Raw genomic sequence first — 20,142 nt, 5'->3', positions numbered from 1 at the left:
GAACAGATACAACTGAAAATGGAAGTTGCAATTCATTTGCTTAATGGGATTCTTGCTAATTTTTAGTCTCATAGTATTGCGGAGGGTATTTGTGTTATGTGGAGGGTATTTGTGTTTTGCAAGCACGTTCGCTGATTGTGTATAAGGTTACTTAATCTGAAATCATGCATAGGGCTCTAAGATAAATGTGTACCATTTATAGTTAATGGGAAACAAAGAATCGTTCATCATATGAAACTTTTTTGTTGACATCTCAATCAGACTACTATAACATGTATTGTCCATACCATTGCAATGTCTTGCATGATAGTCATGCAAATCTGTATAGATTAAAAAACCTGAACCATTCTCTTCCAATATCTCGACATATGCTCATGAAACGAGAGTCGTTCTTGCCCTGCAGGATTCCTCCTGATAGGAAATATTGTTTTGGGCATTTTTGTACTTATAGCGGTTAGCTAAGAAAATGTAAATACAAAAGTTGATTGCACTGAGAGATGCTAGAAGCCAATAAAAGTAGTCTAAATGTGCTTTGTTCAGGTTGTCAACGAACCAGCAACTCCCCTTGCTTCTGCAACTAAGCTTCTCAGTAACTAAAATAAGGATGCTGCTCAAGAAACTACCAACTCCTAAAACACTCAAATACACAGCTATACCAAGGGTTTTCATAGTGTCTGGCATCTGATCATAAAAGTACTCTTGCATTCCTACCATTGTAAATACATCAGCTATGCCAAATAAGATATATTGTGGAAGCAGCAGAAAAATGCTCAATGGAATTGTTGCATTGGGCATATCTATGAGTCCATTATCTTTTGCTACCTTGATTCTTCTGATCTCTGTCAACGCAGCAACAATCATTGACAGAATGGAGATAACCATGCCAGTCCCTATCCTCTGCAGAAATGTTATACCACGTTCATTCCCTGTCAAGTTTCTTGCAATCGGAACAAAGATGCGGTCATAGATAGGTAACAGTAGAATGATAGATAGGCTAATAAAACACTGAAAGCTTGCAGCAGGTATCACAAAATGTTTTCCAATCTTTCTATCCATTGTGGCACCTTGTTTTGTGAAAAATGTTGAAGATTGTGCAAAGACAACCCCAAATATCAAACATGACATCCAAATTGGCGACAGCCCAAGAACAGCTTTCACCTCTTGAACTTCTTGGACTGTGCAGAGTCGCCAATTACGGGTTGTTTTGCACTCGTAGTCTAATTCATCTTCAACTGTGGCCTTGTCAAGAAACCTGAAACTCAAGAATGAGGGTATCCATCACAAATCTCTTGGTTCATTTAAAACTGAAAACAACAGTGTACAACCAACAAGAAGCAACAATAACAAGACTGAAACGGAACAGCAATATGACTTGGAGATTCATTGCACCTTAGACGTGGTTAGGACATAGAGATACACTACGCTATATATCCAAAAACTAAATTGACAGTACACCCAACCCAACTTTCTGCAATATGAATTATTTCAACAAGCAAGAGCTTCAGCAACTACAATGTCACATGGCAAAGCAACTGTGACTCCAAATAAATTCGATTTACAAAGCGACTGTGACCAGTGAGAGCTTACCTAAACTGATTAGTAGGAAAATACTGTCTTCTTGACCCAAACTTCAAAACTTCCCTTTCTGCATCGGCAGCTACTTTGCTTTTTTCTTGATGAGAAGTAGAAACATTCCACTTGTGAAACGTTGCAACAAAGACATGGATAATTCGAGTGAGAGGACTACCACTGGGCAGTTTATGCCGGTAAAATCTTGTCCCACACAAGAAGATAAACAGTGCTATTGCCATAGTCACAGCGGGAATACCAAATCCCAGACCCCATCCAACATCGTCTTGAATATACGAGAGTACAGTGACTCCTATAAAAGTACCAATGCAAATACCACAATACCAATAATTGAAGAATGAACTCTTGTGCTTCTTCTCTACCGGGTCGTCCTCTTCAAACTGATCTGCACCAAATGCTTCTAAACAGGGTTTGTGGCCTCCTTGCCCCAGAGCAACCAGGTAGATTGAGAAGAAGAAAATCCCAATCCCATTCAAACTTTTCAAAGAGGCCGATAAAGTGACCAAAATTAATCCCTGTAACAACCCATTTCATGCAGTGTTTGTTATTCGGGCTCAATTCACGAGGTTAAAGCAAAATCTATTTCCAAACCCTGTTGTCCGTTTAGATAGGGGTGTTAATTCGCCCAAATGTATAGCAAAATCTTTTGCACCGAATTCATTGGACAAGCAATTGTATAGATACAGAATTATCAATTTCTTAATGTTAGAACATGAGAAAAAAATGCCAGTGGGCTGCCAGATCCTGAAAGGTTAACCCAATAAGGTAGTGATCAACCCTGGCGCTAACACAGGGTTTGTCGTTCAAGATCGATTCATGGAAAGTAACGTCCATGTTGACCTTAGTGAGTTGGTCCTGACTTAATCCTGGAGCAATCAGATAAGGTTCCATGCTGCAATATGAGGTTCACTAACTGCTAAGTTGCCTGTTACCGTTCCATTTTAGCTGCAGTCTGCCCTGGCTGTATGGCATGAATTTTGAAGGATGGGAAAATGATTGGGTGCAAATTCAGTATTGTTTTGGACTTATCTCTCAGACCTGGCATCTGAATAGAAGGAAGTCCACTCAAACTCCTCGTTTCTTACAACATTTTCCAGAAAGAAAAACGAAAAAATGAAATCGCTTACCAGTGTCTAGAGGCTGTATAGCATGAGTTTCAAAGGTATGAGATTCGGTGCACACTCAGGGTATGATTCTTGAATCACTTCAGAAAACAGTCAAAGAGAAAGAAGTACGAACCAAGCTTTAGCTGCGGTCTACCTTGGCTGTTTAACAGGGGTTTCAACTTTCAAAGGGATGAGATTGGATGCAAATCCTAGATTGTTTTGGTCAAATACTTACCTCTCAAACCTTATACCTACGGAGAAGGAAGGCCACTGAAACCGCTCGGGATATGTCTATAGAAACACTTCGAAGAAGAAAAGAAAAATACTAACCATCAAATATATGACAGAAGACAGGCTAATGGTCCAATATCGACCCAAATATGAATCTGCAACAAAAGCTCCAACGAAAGGGAGCATGGACGCCACACCAGACCAGACATTCACGTTCTTTGCAGCAGCAGCAGTGCTCTCATGCATGACATCTGTGAGGTAAGTCACCAAGTTTGAAAGAATGCCTGCATAAGCTAACCTTTCTGCTATCTCCACTCCTGTGAAGAAGATGTTGATAAAACATGTGGACCAAACACAACAGCTACTACAACTACTACAATACAATTAATTGTGAAAATAAAATCCAAGTGTTGATGATAAAACATATGGACCAAATACAACAACTACTGTAACAAGTCTAAGAAAACAGAATCAAAATGAAATCATACCAATTATGAAGAGCGATGCTTTCCATCGACCAGTATGAGCTCTCTTAACAGAGCGTCCATGGAGATCAACTGATCCATCTCCAACATCCAACAAAGCATCAGTGGAGATCATCTCATCCATTTGCAACATAACTACTGGATGAGATGAGTGATCCTCTTCCATAATTGTTGTGAGCTCATATAGTTTCCATAGCTTCCTCGTATAATAGTATTTCAGTGATTGTGAAAAGTGGTTCTCTGTAATTTTCGGTATCTTTTTAGTCAAAATTGTTCGAAATCTGACAGGGATTCGCTGGAATAGGTTGGTCAAAATTGTTCCAATCTAATAAGAATTCATCATAAGTTTAATAAGTAAACTCTCCATGTGCAGAATTAATATATATGCCTTCAAAATCCCAAATCCCAATCTAAACCAACCACAACAAAAAATTAACATTAAAAAAACCATCTGATTCTTAGAAAAATCTAAAAAAATATCTGATTCTCAGGGAAATTAATATCTAATAATAATTAGACAACGTACAATTAATTTGGATTTTTTTTATTTTTTATACATTTAATCATTTTTATCATAATTTTACTTGTGATTTGGACATGATTTCACTTATTTTAATCAAAATAAAATACTCCATGATTGGTACTCCTTTGACTTTGGCAGAAAATATCTTTCTTTGAAATATGCTATGGATATGAATAAGCCGTGTAAGAGTCCCCTGTTTAGGTAAGCAAGTAGCCCAGCATTAAGCCGTGTAAGAGTTTTCTTGTTGAGGTAAGATATTATAAATATATTTATATTTAATTATTGATCACAAAATAAATCAATATTGAGTATAATGATATCTGTATAAAGTAGGAGAACTAAATGGTTTTCTATAAAAGATATAATGCATGGAATAAATTAATGTTTTTTCTCAAAATTATCAATGCATGAAATAAGAAATTAGTTCAAAATTTGAAGGGCAGTTAATTTTGTCTTTTGTAAAAAAGTCAAATGAAGCAATGTATGAAATAAGAAATTACCCAAAATTTGAAGCGCAGCTAATTTTGTCTTTTGTAAAAAAAGTCAAATGAGTAGTTGATGAAAGCAATGTATGAAAATTAAACATAAATAATTTAATAAAAAATATTATAGAATAAAATTCTTGTTTATAACTATTACAATAAAAAAAATATTTGTGATTTTTTTTAATAAATCAAAAAAAATATCATGTAGGTAAACTTGAGTGAAATTTTAATCATTAATATTATTATTATTTTAATAATAATAATAATAATTTAAATTAAAATTATAAGGAATCTTAAATAAATTTTTGAAAAAATCAAAATGAACCAGTGCTATATAGTAGCTATTATCTATCACTTAGTTTAAATATAGCTAAATTAAAGTTAAAAACAATAAAGAAATAAAATTGTATATATCACATGCAAAAAATAAAAATTATTTGAAAAAATAGATGGTTGGAATTTCTACAGTTAAAACCCTATTATATAATACAATCTCTAACTATTAAAACACATTTATGCATAATTTCACCAATGTATAATGAAGAAGATTAATCTGCGATCAACCTATGTTTGTCCCATGAAAATTCCAATGTCCACAATGCCATCTTTCAAATGAGAGCTATGGTTTTTTAGAGCTACGGTTTTTGAAAGCTACAGTTTTCTATAAAACAAACTACTTTGAAGACACATCACTGTACAAATAATTATTATCATGCAATAGTTGTAGTTTGATAATAGTTGTAGTTTGTATAATATTAAAAGAGGTGAACTCGTTGATGAAAGCTACAATTTTCTATAAAACAAACTACTTTTAAGACACATCATTGTACAAATAATTATTAACGCACAGTAGTTGTAGTTTGTATAATATTTAAGGCGCAATAGTTGTAGTTTGTATAATATTTAAGGCGCAATAGTTGTAGTTTGTATAATATTAAAAGAGGTGAGCTCGTTGATGTGCAACGCAAAATGATATCGGACTGATGAATCTATTACTTCACAATTTTGGAACAGTCCATGAGGAAACATTTCAACTACACCAAGTGACAACTAAATTCTCATCAATATAGATGAAAATATAAATATGTTAAATATTGTTTTTGAACATACAACATAGAGATATAAATAAAAATATGAATATATTAAATATTCCTTCAAAATAAAAATAAAATCAATCTCACCTGTGTCAGTTATAACAATTATGTTGAATAATAATAACACAAGAATCACATTGCCAATTTTAACTTCACAAATTGTCATTTTCCAAATCTTTGATATTTGAGTGCAGACAATGAAAAGAGGTATTTAAGAATTAATTAGAATCGAGAAGCGCTCTACAACCCAATATAGGATTGATGTGTAGGCTTTAGAGGTTAGATGTTATATGTTATACATTAGATGTAAATATTTTTTAAATCTAATTTTTTTATCATTAGATGTAAATATTTTTGAAATTCAATTTTTTTATATTGCAATTTTGTTTTTATTTTTTTAGATAAAAGAAAATCATAATATACATATCACATTAAAATAACATATAAATAGTAATTATATATTAACATTCATTTTACCATATAAATTAAAATAATGATTCTATAAGCATATTTATATTTAATTAAAAAACACACAAAAAATTAATATTTATTTTCATTATTGAACTTTTATATGGATCTATGTTGATTTTTATTGGTCCATATGTATGTTTAAATTGTAGTCAATGTGGAATAGTTCACTATTTAATTTCAAAATGGATTTTTTCTCATGAGTGTTGGATTTCATTTGGAATAAATTTACTTTAATGGAATCAATTGGCATGGCATGTTGGTGATGTATAGAGAGGTTTAGCACTAGTAAGTTGTTATTCTCTTTCTTGTATGGAAAATATAATGTGAGATCACATTTAATTTTAGTGTATCTTCTAGGTTCTTAAAAAGAGTATTTGCTTAAAGTTTGATTTATACACATTACTTAAAATAACTTTCCGTCTACAAGATGTGTTTCATTGTTCTATTAAAACACAATATAATGTAAAGGTAGTTTGTGTCATTTTTATTGTTAATATAAAATGATATTTTTAGAAAAATAAATAAATATATAGAAAGAGAGATGATTAATATATTTGAAAATCTGTACCATGATTTGTTTCAATTTATTCAACATTTTATGTTAATATGATTGCATAGAGAAGAGTTATGTAAAATGAAACATTAAATCAAAAAATAATAATAAAAAAGTGAAAAATTATAAAAATAATAAATTGATTCAATTCAATCTATTAAATTTAATTAATAATAATAATAATTAAAAATAAAATAAATATAGAAATCTCCTACATATACATATATAAAGAGAATACAAATTAAGATCTATTTTACCATAAAAAAATTTAAATAATGATTCATATTCATACTATTATATTTCATAATTTTTTATTTAAATTAAATTAATACGCATATATATATATATATATATATATATATATATATATATATATATATATATATATATATATATATATTACACACAAATATGCAATTAAATATATATCATAATTTTAATAAAATTAATAAAAATAAGAAAATTTGTAAAGATGTGTAATTTATATAAATATAAATAATATTATTAAGAACCAATATAAATCCAACTTAACTCTAAATCTACCAAATCCAAAGAGGAATCAAATCTCTCAAAGTGTAAACTTTCCCTCCAATTTTACACTCAAAAATAGGTTTGCGTTTTGAGAAATTTGATTTTTCTTTACAATTGATAGATTATTAAAATGCATCTATGCTAAGTTTTTTTTTTGAAAGCTTCATCATAATTAATATAAAAATTAAGTACTATTCAATTTGTGTAAAATTAATACAATATCCACTCTCATAAAAATCAAGTTTTCATAAATAAATTTTAAAACTTATGTATATTATTTTTATTGTTAAATAAAAAAGAATAAATTTCCTTCATTGAAGCTTTGACATGTAAAGAAAATATTGCTAAGCATATGGTGCACATTGTTGAATTAGGAAGAATCACTATTTTCAAGTTTTATAATACCAAACTATGTGACCAACCTGAAATAACTACTACTTATCAATACTTGTAGTATAATTGACCACTATCTTCATCTAATCAACATAATAGCTATATTTAACCATATCAATTGTCATCGTTTCCAACCATTTAAAATATGCAGATTTAATTTTATTTCTCATTTATTTTTTAAAGAATAGCAATAATATTTAGTCTACTGCAATTTATTTCTATATGGTTCTATTTTCAATAGATAATTTAATATTTCTATATAATTCCATTTTCAATACACAATTATCAATGTATATCATGTGTTTTGTTGCCGGTTTGGTGTTGTGAGGGACTAAACGAGCATCAGGTGGGATCAGGGAAAGTCAACGTAGGCATTTAATGACTGAATGTAATTTAATGGTTAAAAGTAAAATACTGTAAACATAAAAATTGTGTGTGAACATCTTGTAAGCAAATCTATGCAGAGAACTAGATGTTTGCTTAATATCATGTAATAGATGAGTACAAAATTAAGTTATAATTATAGAATATTAAGTTATTCTTTGATAGAGGTTAGAATATGTGAGGCAAGTCACGTTAACTACAAAATCAGTTATTTACAATTAAATATATTAATAGATCGGAAACATTTTTTTTTTTTTACTTTAGATAGAGGTTTTTCTGTGAAGGGTTGTATAATTTTATAAATTTGTTTCTTGAAGTGTAAATCTCTTTTATAATGAAAAGAGTTTTTTTTCGACACTTAGTAGATTTGGAGTTAAAATGCTAAAAAAACATAGGCTAGAACACGGGTGGGACTACTTGTAAATCGATTCCAAATACCAAAACTCCAGAGGCCAGAGAAGTTCTGTCTTTTTTTGAGTGAGTCAAAATGTTAAACATTGCAGCATTGTTTAATGAGACTACCAAAACTCCAGAGGCCAGAGAAGTTCTGTCTTTTTTTGAGTGAGTCAAAATGTTAAACATTGCAGCATTGTTTAATGAGACTACAATTTCCATAGAAATTTCACTCTTGGAGTGTGTTTTTTATGGCAGAAATAGATTCAACACCATCAAGAACCTTGACGCACTCAAAATCCTGAAGCTTGATAACTGTAACCCAGATTTTAAAAATTTTCCTCTAAATTTATACATAAACTTCTATTAATTTTAAGAAAAAATTATAGCCTATTTAAATTAGACTAAACATTACAGAACATTACAATCTATCTCCGATATTGCTCTCCGCAAGAGGGAGAATTGTTCTTTAGCTTACATACCCGTGGAATGTTACATATCAGCCTAAGATTATAGGCCTAACAGTACTTTAGATACAAAACAATTCTAACAAAATGATAAATGTATATTCTATAGTAATTGTCTTGATAGCATTTAACTTTAGAAAACATGGTTACTAATGGCTAACAAGACTAGAAAGATTAATGTTGCCAACCTTGTGGGTTTGCTGAACTGGTTGGTGTCTTTGTTGAGTTATTGCTTCTATGCATTTAAAAAATGAATATAGAATAATGGAATGTACAGACTTCAGAGGAGAGGATTGAGCCACCATATATGCACCCAATTGCCATTTGTAAACTAATTCACCAATAACTCTTCCATGTTCCTTTAATTCAGATTCAAGTGTTGTTATATGTTTCTTCTGTTGCAGAAGAATCCCCAAGATAACTTCTAACTGAAAATTGGTGTGTTTCAATATGAATGCATGAGAAGTAACTGATCCTTCCTAAGCTATAGAATGGGTTGTACGATATCCATGTTGTTGTGCGTTAGACACCCCTCCTGCTGCTACAAAGAATGGTTCATCATATAATTTATTTTTTTTGTTGACATAGCAATCAGACTACCATAATATGTATTGTTCATACCTTAGCAATGTCTTGCATAATAGTCATGCCACTTTGTATATATAAAAAAGCCTTAACCATTCTCTTCCCTGCAGGATTCCTCCTGATCGGAAATACTGTTTTGGGCATTTTTGTACTCATAGCAGTTAGCTAAGAAAATGTAAATACAAGTGTTGATTGCACTCAGAGATGCTAGAAGCCAATAAAAGTAGTCTAAATGTGCTTTGTTCAGGTTGTCTACAAACCAGCAACTCCCCTCGCTTCTGCAACTAAGCTTCTCAGTAACTGAAATAAGGATGCTGCTCAGGAAATTACCAATTCCTAAAACACTCAAATACACAGCTATACCAAGGGTTTTCATAGTGTCTGGCATCTGATCATAAAAGTACTCTTGCATTCCTACCATTGTAAATACATCAGCTATGCCAAATAAGATATATTGTGGAAGCAGCAGAAAAATGCTCAATGGAATTGTTGCATTGGGCATATCTATGAGTCCATTTTCCTTTGCAACCTTGACTCTTCTGATCTCTGTCAACGCAGCAACAATCATTGACAGAATGGAGATAACCATGCCAGTCCCTATCCTCTGCAGAAATGTTATACCACGTTCATTCCCTGTCAAGTTTCTTGCAATCGGAACAAAGATGCGGTCATAGATAGGCAACAGTAGAATGAGAGTAAGGCTAATAAAACACTGTACGCTTGCAGCAGGGATCTCAAAATGTTTTCCAATCTTTCTATCCATTGTGGCGCCTTGTTTTGTGAAAAATGTTGAAGATTGTGCAAAGACAACCCCGAATATCAAGCATGTCATCCAAATTGGTGTCAGGCCAAGAACAGCTTTCACCTCTTCAACTTCTTGGACTGTGCATAGCCGCCAATTACGGGTTGTTTTGCACTCGTAGTCTAATTCATCTTCAACTGTGGCTTTGTCAAGAAACCTGAAACTCAAGAATGAGGATATCCATCACAAATCTCTTGGTTCATTTAAAACTGAAAACAACAGAGTACAACCAACAAGAAGCAATAATATCAAGACTGAAACGGAACAGAAATAGGACTTGGGGACTCATTGCACCTTAGCCGTGGTTAGGAAATAGAGATACCCTACCCTATATATCTAAAAACTAAATTGTCAGTACACCCCACCCCACTTTCTGCAATATGATTATTTCAACAACCAAGAGCTTCAGCAACTACCATGTCACATGGTAAAGCAACTGTGAGTCCAATAAATTCGATTTGCAAACCGACTGTGACCAGTGAGAGCTTACCTAAACTGATTAGTAAGCATATACTGTCTTCTTGACCCAGACTTCAAATCTTCTCGTTCTGCGGCTGCAGCTACTTTCTTTTTTTCTTGATGAGAAGTAGAAGCATTCCACTTGTGAAACATTGCAACAAAGACATGGATAAATCGAGTGAGAGGACTACCACTGGGTATTTTATGCCGGTAAAATCTTGTCCCACACAAGAAGATAAACAGTGCTATTGCCATAGTCACAGCGGGAATGCCAAATCCCAGACCCCATCCAATATCGTCTTGAATGTACGTGAGTAAAGTGACTCCTATAACAGTACCAATGCAAATACCACAATACCAATAGTTGAAGAATGAACTCTTATGCTTCTTCTCTACCGGGTCGTTCTCTTCAAACTGATCTGCACCAAATGCTTCTAAGCAGGGTTTGTGGCCTCCTTGCCCCAGAGCAACCAGGTAGATCGAGAAGAAGAAAATCCCAATCCCATTCAGACTTCTCAAAGAGGCCGATAAAGTGACCAAAATTAATCCCTGTAACAACCCATTTCATGAAGTGTTTGTTATTCGGGCTCCATTCACGAGGTTAAAGCAGAAACTATTTTCAAACCCTGTTGTCCTCTTAGATAGGGGTTTAATTCGCCCAAATATATAGCAAAACCTTCTTGTATCCACCAAAGTTTGCACGAATTCATTGGCAAACAATTGTACATATACAGAGTTATCAATTTCTTAATGTTAGAACATGAGAAAAAAGGCCAGTGGGGTGCCAGATCCTGAAAGATCAATCCAATAAGGTAGTGATCAACGCTGGCGCTAACAAAGGGTTTGTCCTTCAAGATCGATTCGTGGAAACTAGCGTCCATGTCAGTTTTAGTGGCTTGGTCCTGACTTAATCCTGGAGCAATCAGGTAAGCTTCCATGCTGCAATATTAGGTTCATTAACTGCTAAGTTGTCAGTTACTGTTCCATTTTAGCTGCGGTTTGCCCTGGCTGTAGGGCATGAATTTCGAAGGATGGGACATTGATTGGGTGCAAATTCTGGGTCGTTTAGGCCTTATCTCTCAGACCTGGCATCTGAATAGAAGGAAGTCCAGTCAAACTCCTCGTTTCTTGAAACATTTCCGAGACAAAAAGGCAAAAAGGAAATCACTTACCAGTGTCTAGATGCTGTATGCCATAGCTGTATATGATGAGTTTCAAAGGGATGAGATTCGGCGCACACTTAGGGTATGTTTCTTCAGCAAAGAGTCAAAGAAAAAGAAAAGTACGAAAAACCGTTATCTGCGGTCTACCTTAGTTGTTTAACAAGGGTTTCAACGGAATAAGATTAGATGCAGATCCCAGATGGTTTTGGCCACATAGTTAACTCTCAGACCTTATACCTAAGCAGAAGGAAGGCCACTCAAACCGCTCAGAATATGTTTATAGAAACACTTTGAAAAGGAAAAGAAAAATACTAACCATCAAATATACGACAGAAGAAAGGGTAATGGTCCAATATCTACCCAAATATGAATCTGCAACAAAAGCTCCAACGAAAGGAAGCATGGATGCCACACCATTCCAGACATTCACGTTCTTTGCAGCAGCAGCAGTGCTCTCATGCTTAACATCTGTGAGGTAAATCACCAAGTTTGCAAGAATGCCTGCATAAGCTAACCTTTCTGCTATCTCCACTCCTGTGAAGAAGATGTTGATAAGACATGTGGACCAAACAAAATAGCTCTTACAATCCAATTGAATGTGAGAATGAATGTGAGAATAAAATCCAGATGTTGATCAGACAACATATGGACCAAACACAACAACTGCTGCAACACAATTAAATGTGTAAGACAAAAGAATTGAAATGAATTCATACCAATTATGAAGAATGATGCTTTCCATCGCCCAGTATGAGCTCTCTTAACAGAGCGTCCATGGAGATCAACTGATCCATCTCTAACAAAGCCACCTAACAGAGCATCCGTGGAGATCAACTCATCCATTTCCAACAAAATGGCTGAATGGGGATGAGTTATTCTCTTCCATTGCTGCGTGCGCTCAAATAGTTTCCAGAGATTCCTCTGACAATAACACTTACAGTGATTGTAAAATTACCTCGTTGACAAGGAACTGTTGAATTGCTTTATTTTCCAATTTACATTATAGTTTAATTATATTTTTAATGATTTAATCAAAATCATATGATATATTTAATGATTTTGAGAGATATTTTTGGTGATAATTGCATCAAAATTTATTTGTCAATACCACATCAAAATTTGAACCAACCACAGTAAAATTCATTTGTTAACCGGTTTAGAATCAACCATCAAAATTAGAATCAACCACATCAAAATTCATTTGTCGATAAGTAAAATTGGAATCAACTAAAATGAACCGATGAATCACACTAGTTAGCTCTGAATGTGTCAAACAAATAAATTTAATGTAATAATCCAAAAAAAATCTCCAAAAAATTAAAATATCAATCACAGAAACCTAATTTGATCATGATTTCACTTATTTTAATCAAAATAAAACAAATAAAGTGCTCCACTCTGATACTCCACTTATTTTAATCAAAATAAAACGAATCAAGTTCTCCAATATGATACTCTGTGATTGCTACTCAAAACTTTTTGCTGGGAACATTGTCCTTTAACTGAAAATATCAATATCGCTGTTTAACTTGCTTGGAACATTGTCCTTTAGCTGACAAAAAAACGCCATTTGAGGTCTGAATCGACACCAATATCAATATTGGGAAGCCGTGTCAGAGTGTTTAGGATGAGGATAAATTCTCCGACACATCAACCATTCAGGAAAGGTCAAAAAATATCAGCCCAAAATTTTGAGTCCCTTTTAAGAAATGTCAAAAGAGCAGGTGATGACAGTAATCAATGAAAATGATATTTAAAGAATTTAAAATAAAATATGATAAATAATGTCTGTTTCGAGGGGCGCAGTGTAATGAGGTGGCAATGTTGTGGAGATGGTAATTTTTTCACCAGAATTTGATGTTTTTTTGTTTTTTTAAATTTTGATTTAGAAGTGTTTGGTTTGGATTTGAAGTTACAAATAAAGAACATTTTAAAAAATAAGGAATTTTAAATTTTATAATTTAATAGATGTAATATGGATTTCCAAAATTTTCAATTTTGCAAAAAATGTGTTAAAAAAAAATTAGGAATTTTAAATTTTATAATTTAATAGATGTAATATGGATTTCCAAAATTTTTAGATTTTAAAAAAATGTGTTGAAAAATCTATATTTTTAGGGCGAAATTATGGCCTACATAAATTATTTTAAAAATTTCAAAATTTTATTCTACTTAAATTACTCTAGAAATTTCAAAATTTTAATTTAATTATCAATAATTGTTAAGTGGATCATAAAGATTTGACTTCCATGGAATATTCTACTCTAGAAGTTTCAGAATTTTAATTTAGTGATCAATAATTGTTAGGTGGATGATAAAGATTTTGCTTCCATGGAATATTCTACTAACATAGATGCATCTTAATATAGATATATTATTATGGAATATACATAATATTCTACTAGCATAAGATCTCTGAATATGTAAACTTCTTTTAAAGTGCAAAAATTGAGAAAAAATTGAGATTTGATTCCTTTCTACACTTGGTAAATTCATAATTAAGACTAATATATTCTAGTTCTTAATAATATAATTTATGTTAGTTCTAAGACTTTTGTGATCCATAATGTAAAAATCAGTGTTTTAGATTAATCACATCCTTAGGATTGGGTCATCCTTGTCCTGAGGATGAACCACATTAGTTGGTTCGAAACGTGGACTCAATCCTAATGATGTGATTAATATAATTTATATTTATATAAATTTCACATCTCTTTATGTATAAATATTTGCATTTTGAACTTTATTGAAACTTTGATAATACATATAATTACATATATATGCACCATTTTTCTTTGACATATTCTATAAAAAAATTATTAATAATATAATTTATGTTTATATAAATTTCACATTTCTTTATGTATAAATATTTTTATTTTGAACTTTATTAAAACTTTAATAATTCATATAATTACATATATATGCAACCTTAAATTTTTATTAGAAGCTCATTCTACAACCCAGTATCAAGATATGTGTAAGTATGTTCGTACCTCAGTTAGACCCAATTTATGGTGGTTATTTTAATTTATATGGTCAAATGGATCGTTTACCTTCCCTTTTAAAATAAAAATAAAAAATAAAAATTATGTTCTAAATAGAAAAATAATGTCTGCTATAATAGTATGTTGTAAAGTAATTAGAAGTAAAATAATGAAAATTAACACATTGTATTTTGCACTCTAAAGAAGTTTGTACATGAAGAAATTTGATCCTTCTCGGGCTCACGTTAGATCCGAAGATGGATCTATGCTAGTTATTTTAATTTATATGGGCAAATGGATCTTTTACCTTATAGTTACTATATATATATATATATATATATATAACTAATGTCTAGATAGTGTAAACTTTTAAATATCAGTATAGATTTATCTTAACCACAAATCTATTAAGTGTCAAATCTCTTGAGGTGTTAACACTTTTTAAGGTGTAAAATTTGAAAAAATATTAATATTATCACGTCCAAAGATTTAATTCTTATCATTTTGGGTGCTTGATAGATCAATGATTAAGATGGATCTATATTATTCCTATACACACACCATGTATAATTTTTCGTTGTTTAAATTGCATTTTTGAATGAACGCCTTGCAAAAATTGCCTACACACACCATGTGTAATTTTTAATGCCTTGAAAAATATGACCTAACACTTGGACTATATAATTCAAATAACTTACCCTTTCAATTTGAACAATGTTTGTTCCATTTTAAACAAAGTTGACCCAAAAATATATATCTAAAAAAATACCAAAATGTAGAAAAGTAAGACTACTTGAAATGTTTTAAAATAATTTTTTTTATTGCTTTATATAATATATACATTTTTTTTAAACCATATATAATATATACAAGGTTGACATTGAAATATTTTATTTATAACTTACATTGAATTTTATTATTATTAATTATATTTTTAAATGATATATATTAATTTTATATTAACAATTATAAAGTAATTGAATTTTTTTACTTTCAATTAAACATTTGAATATTTAATTATGGTCAACAATATTTTTTTTAACTTTATTTCTATTTTATTATGGTTAATTTTAATTTCTATATGAAATTCATAAATATTTTTCAAAAATGTAAAAAATATAAGGTTTTTTTTAGTTACTTATAGATCTCTTTAAAAATTAATGTAAAATTATGTCATTCACATTGAATTATATTCACATTGAAATATTTTATTTATGGGTGAAAGTGAAATATATTTACAACATCTCATTGATGCTAAATTATAAATATTTTTTTATTTATTTTAAAATGGACACATGTCAACACTAAGAGCACGGAAGACATTACACATCAAAATCTCTGATTGGACAAAAATATTGTAGTCATCACAAATCAAAGGTTGATATTTATTTGAAAAGTAGTTATGCTCTATTTACCATTTTAATTAAATTGATTAATTAAAATAAATGTCATATGGAATATAAAAATATTGTAGTCATCACAAATCAAAGGTTGATATTTATTTGAAAAGTAGTTATGATCTATTTACCATTTTAATTAAATTGATTAATTAAAATAAATGTCATATGGAATATAAAACCGATTATGGTTTTTTGGGCATGTGATTGGTCCATAATATTTACCAAAACTTATTTATAATTATAATTTAGTTAATTTTATAATTTTTTTTAATCTTGGCATTGTGAAATAAATTACCAAGTAAGTGTTTTGATGCTTATTATAGAGCTACGCTAGTAAACCAGTATAGATCCATCTTACCCGCAAATATAAGTAAGAAAAATAACCACTCTTAATATGTAACTTTCTTTTAAGGCGCATTATCCTTTGATGCTTATTATAACGCTACCCTAGTAAACCTAAAAAAACAGTAAGGAGAAGAATGCCAATGGAAACAACAGAAAATTAAAACCGAGCATCTGACAGAAATAATACGTAGCCGAGGTCGATGTTGCACGACAGGCCTGTTCGTTTGGATCAATAATTCCTTCTCCAGCACTATGCGCATAAATAATGGGTTAGTCCGACAGGGATGTTGTCTCAGCCAAAAGAAGAAATCACAATAAAGATTAAGAAGAGAGTTCAGAGAAAGGAAAAAATGATAAGCTGTCTCTAAAATAGAGATAAGTACTTATATCTTTGCTTTAAAGATTGAATTGCATAAATATTTTGACTTTTTTTTTCAATTGGGAAAGAATGTACATTGCATGCAAGAATAGTAACCATTAAGTTGCTCTAGTTTATATGGTTTGCATGGATGAAATGATAGCTATTATGTTTTCCTTTTTTCTTGTATATATAAAAGAATAGCTACCTTGCATGTTTCTTGAAAAGAAAGATGGCATATGAATCTTTTTGTTTAAAGAAAAAATAATAATACATAAAGTTAAGTAACTTAGCTAAATCTTCTTGAAAAGGAATATATGAGCCTTGTACACAAGAAGATAAAGAAGCCTTGTTATTGTATTGAAAGATTGCAGGGATTTGTATGTGGAAGTTAAATTATTTTTACTAATATCTTTGGAAAAGAAAGCATGTGTTTGCATGTTATGTTGTGTTAACTTTTTTTTTAGAGCACATCAATGGTTTTTGTGTGTATGAGTTTAGGTTAAATATATTTATCTTCTTGAAAAATTTTGTTGTTTATTTCTTGGAAAATGTTCATGGCTTCTGTGTGGAAGATAACTAATTATCTCAGTCATTTTTCTTGAAAATATTACCTGTGAACTTTGCGCATAAAAGAGAAAGAAGTCATGATATTTCTTGAGAAGATTGCGTGTGAACTTTACACATTAAAGATAATGAAACCATGTTGTTTTATTAAAAAACATTGCAAGAATGTATGTGTTCATGATAAGGCTTGTTTAAGTTCATGCACATGACAAGATAAGTTAGGGATGTTGTTTCTCTTGAAAAGAGAATACACGTAAATCTTGCACACAAAAAGATTTAAGAAGTCATGTTATTTTTCATAAAGAATGCATGTGAACTTTGTTTAGGAAAAAATAAAGAAACTAAGTTATTTTATTAAAAAGAAAAGCTAGCATGGAATTATATGTGGGAAGTTAGACTATTAATTTCTTTGAAGTTATACACATGATTTCTATGCATTAGATACCTAAAGAGAACCACTAGACTCATATGTGCTCATTTTATTAGATTTTCTTGAGGAGAAATATGCACACAATAGAACTATTATGTTTGATATTTCTTGAGAGGAAATAAGTTATTTGTGTGCACAAAATAGAAATATTATGTTTGATATTTCTTGAAAAGAAATATGTTATTTGCTTGCACGAAAAATAGAAATATTGTGTTTAATCTTTTGAAAGGAAATATGATCTTTACATCCATGAAAAGTACAACTATGATGTTCGATTATTTGAAAAGAAATATGCATGGAAAGAGTAATTATTATGAATTCTTTTCGAAAAGAATATATGTAGAGGTGCACAAAACAATAGCCATGATGTAAGTCCCCTTGAAAAGAATAGGTATTTGTATACATAGAATATTGTCAATGTGTTAGTGTTCTTGGAAAAGAACGTGTTGTTTTGTACTTGGTTATTTATGTTGTTCTTGAATGAAAAAATAAGTTATTATGTCAACTTTCTTTTAGAAATAGATATGTGTTTGCATTTATAATAATAATAATATCTGTTGTATTGGAAAGATTACTTAGCTACATGCACAAAGAAAAAGTTGAGTGGCTAGCTTTTTTTAAGTAAGTTTTGTCCAATTACATGCATGGAAGTCAAAGTGATGAAAACGACGACCGGGTGATCTCCGTTTTCAGTATTTTTACGCGCTCGATCCTGGGACCTGTGGGTTATGGGCCCAAAAAGACTTTCCGCCACTGCATTCTGATGTCTCTTGCTTCATTTTAACTAAGGAAGGCCACACCAGGTGAATCTCGGAACAGACCAGTCGACAACGCATGATGACATTGTCATCGTTCTTCTTCCGCCCACGCTCTTGACTACCACGTGGACTCGATCTGCGTCTTCGTGTATCCCCCAAGTATTACAGAAAATTCTCAGGGTGCTGATTTGAAATTACAGCCCCTCTTCGGTTCGGCCCTCGTCGGTTCTGGCTTGGGGAAGCCCGCCTTCATTTCCAAGTTATGGGAAGTGTCATATGCCAGGGTCGTTGCCGTGCCACTATGGAACGAATGGTCCGCCGGGGTCTTCAATCCCATTCTTTACCCTGTCTCTTCCAGGGCATTCGGATCACTTGCAGTTTGAACATAATCAAAGCTTTAATGCGTTTTGGAGGCGGCTCATGCCCTCTTCCTCCGTGACTGCAAGTAATTTAAAACTTCTCCGCTTTCCCGTTCATCTTCCAAAACGTCCAGGCAATCGTCCAGGCAAACGTAGTGGTTTGTATTCAAGAGAGCTCGGTTCTTAACAGCAGTCATGCGAGAGACCCATGACTCGCTTCCATATACCTACGGCGGGATTTCAATCAATAACGACTGCCGTTAAATCAAACCTAAAATCAAAATCATGCTCATCGACATGCCTATTCTGCGGCATTGAAATTTCCATTTTCAAGAGAAAAGAAAACCAGAAAACAAAAAAAAACATATAAAGACACAGATTCACATAAAACACTTTCATCATATACAAATTCAGATTACAATGTTAAGGCATTTCAGCCTTAATCCAGAACTTCTAGGCAACTACATTTTTGTTCTCTCACTCACGCCCAGGGTTTTTCTATACTCGTCTTCTTTTCTTCTTGATTCACTCAGGAATCTTTAATTTCTTTATACATACGTTCAGTCATAACTGATTTTTTTAACTAAAATTAGTTCCTATAACAGAATTCAGTTGTGGTTGGCCTGGCTGTCCACGTGATCGTCCACTTGTCTTCTTCTCTAAATTGTTTCCATTGACGTGTCAGGATGCTCCTGCATCATACTCCCGAGGTAGAAAAAATTATGACCTCCTGGTCATATGCTCCCGAGGTAGAAAAATTATGACCTCCTGGTCATATGCTTCCGAGGTACAAAATTATGACCCCCTGGTCATATGCTTTTCCTGAGCAATTCTACCCACTGTTTCTCTTCTTCAGTGGAACTGCCTTCTGTGAGCTGCAATCAAACCTCTGCAATAGCAAGTCCTCCCTGCTACCAGATGCCCTACCAAGCTTCTCTGCTGAGCTTAGTCCTCTCGGCATCTCCGCGGTTCTCTCCTCTCGAACCCATTGAGCACTCCTGCTCCAGGTTTGCTGCAATCTTCTCACCTTCACAAACAAACTGTACCTCTTTTTTCTTTGTACCTCCTTTCTTCGCATGCAAAAAAACTCCTCTCCCCAGGAAATCTTTTCCCGCTCTGATGCCACTTGATGAAAACGGAGTCTGGGTCTCTTCATTTTCAAAATTTTTACCCGCTCGATCCTGGGACCTGTGGGTTATGGGCCCAAAAAGACTTTCCGCCAC

General features: G+C 32.1%; 2 protein-coding genes across 3 annotated transcripts; both read right to left on the bottom strand.

Moving 5' to 3' along the window:
- Positions 1 to 284: 284 nt before the first annotated feature.
- Positions 285 to 3,800, bottom strand: LOC149177390 (protein NRT1/ PTR FAMILY 5.4-like). The gene is made up of 4 exons (XM_089420118.1): positions 3,416 to 3,800; positions 3,027 to 3,244; positions 1,588 to 2,105; positions 285 to 1,252 (listed from the first exon to the last, which is right to left on the bottom strand). Exons 1-4 carry the CDS (start codon positions 3,576 to 3,578, stop codon positions 373 to 375), a joined length of 1,779 nt encoding a protein of 592 aa, XP_089276244.1. The 5' UTR covers positions 3,579 to 3,800; the 3' UTR covers positions 285 to 372.
- Positions 3,801 to 8,783: 4,983 nt separating this feature from the next.
- LOC149177389 (protein NRT1/ PTR FAMILY 5.10-like) lies at positions 8,784 to 12,706 on the bottom strand. 2 transcript variants are annotated; one of them, XM_089420116.1, is made up of 4 exons: positions 12,432 to 12,706; positions 12,032 to 12,249; positions 10,584 to 11,101; positions 8,784 to 10,250 (listed from the first exon to the last, which is right to left on the bottom strand). In XM_089420116.1, the coding sequence occupies exons 1-4, from the start codon at positions 12,556 to 12,558 to the stop codon at positions 9,380 to 9,382; spliced, it is 1,734 nt and encodes a 577-aa protein (XP_089276242.1). In that variant the 5' UTR covers positions 12,559 to 12,706; the 3' UTR covers positions 8,784 to 9,379. The 2 variants fall into 2 exon arrangements, with proteins under 2 accessions (XP_089276242.1, XP_089276243.1); XM_089420117.1 differs by having other exon boundaries at positions 12,076 to 12,249; positions 12,432 to 12,570.
- Between the last annotated feature and the right edge of the window lie 7,436 nt (positions 12,707 to 20,142).

This window comes from Pinus tabuliformis, chromosome 4_1 (genome assembly GCF_031772625.1).
Source record: "Pinus tabuliformis cultivar Carrire ecotype Pingquan chromosome 4_1, CPIR1, whole genome shotgun sequence".
Classification (NCBI taxonomy): domain Eukaryota; kingdom Viridiplantae; phylum Streptophyta; class Pinopsida; order Pinales; family Pinaceae; genus Pinus; species Pinus tabuliformis.
The sequence above is the reverse complement of the archived record's forward strand: the minus strand, read 5'-3'. Positions and strand labels throughout refer to the sequence as shown.

Coding starts and splice junctions, on each gene's coding strand:
- LOC149177390 (XM_089420118.1), bottom strand. CDS start 3,578: ATGGAAGAGGATCACTCATCTCATCCAGTAGTTATGTTGCAAATGGAT. Junction 3,245..3,415: donor AGCATCGCTCTTCATAATTG/GTATGATTTCAT, acceptor TCTTCTTCACAG/GAGTGGAGATAGCAGAAAGG. Junction 1,253..1,587: donor TTTCCTACTAATCAGTTTAG/GTAAGCTCTCAC, acceptor CTTGAGTTTCAG/GTTTCTTGACAAGGCCACAG.
- LOC149177389 (XM_089420116.1), bottom strand. CDS start 12,558: ATGGATGAGTTGATCTCCACGGATGCTCTGTTAGGTGGCTTTGTTAGA. Junction 11,102..12,031: donor CTTCTGTCGTATATTTGATG/GTTAGTATTTTT, acceptor GGGTTGTTACAG/GGATTAATTTTGGTCACTTT. Junction 10,251..10,583: donor ATGCTTACTAATCAGTTTAG/GTAAGCTCTCAC, acceptor CTTGAGTTTCAG/GTTTCTTGACAAAGCCACAG.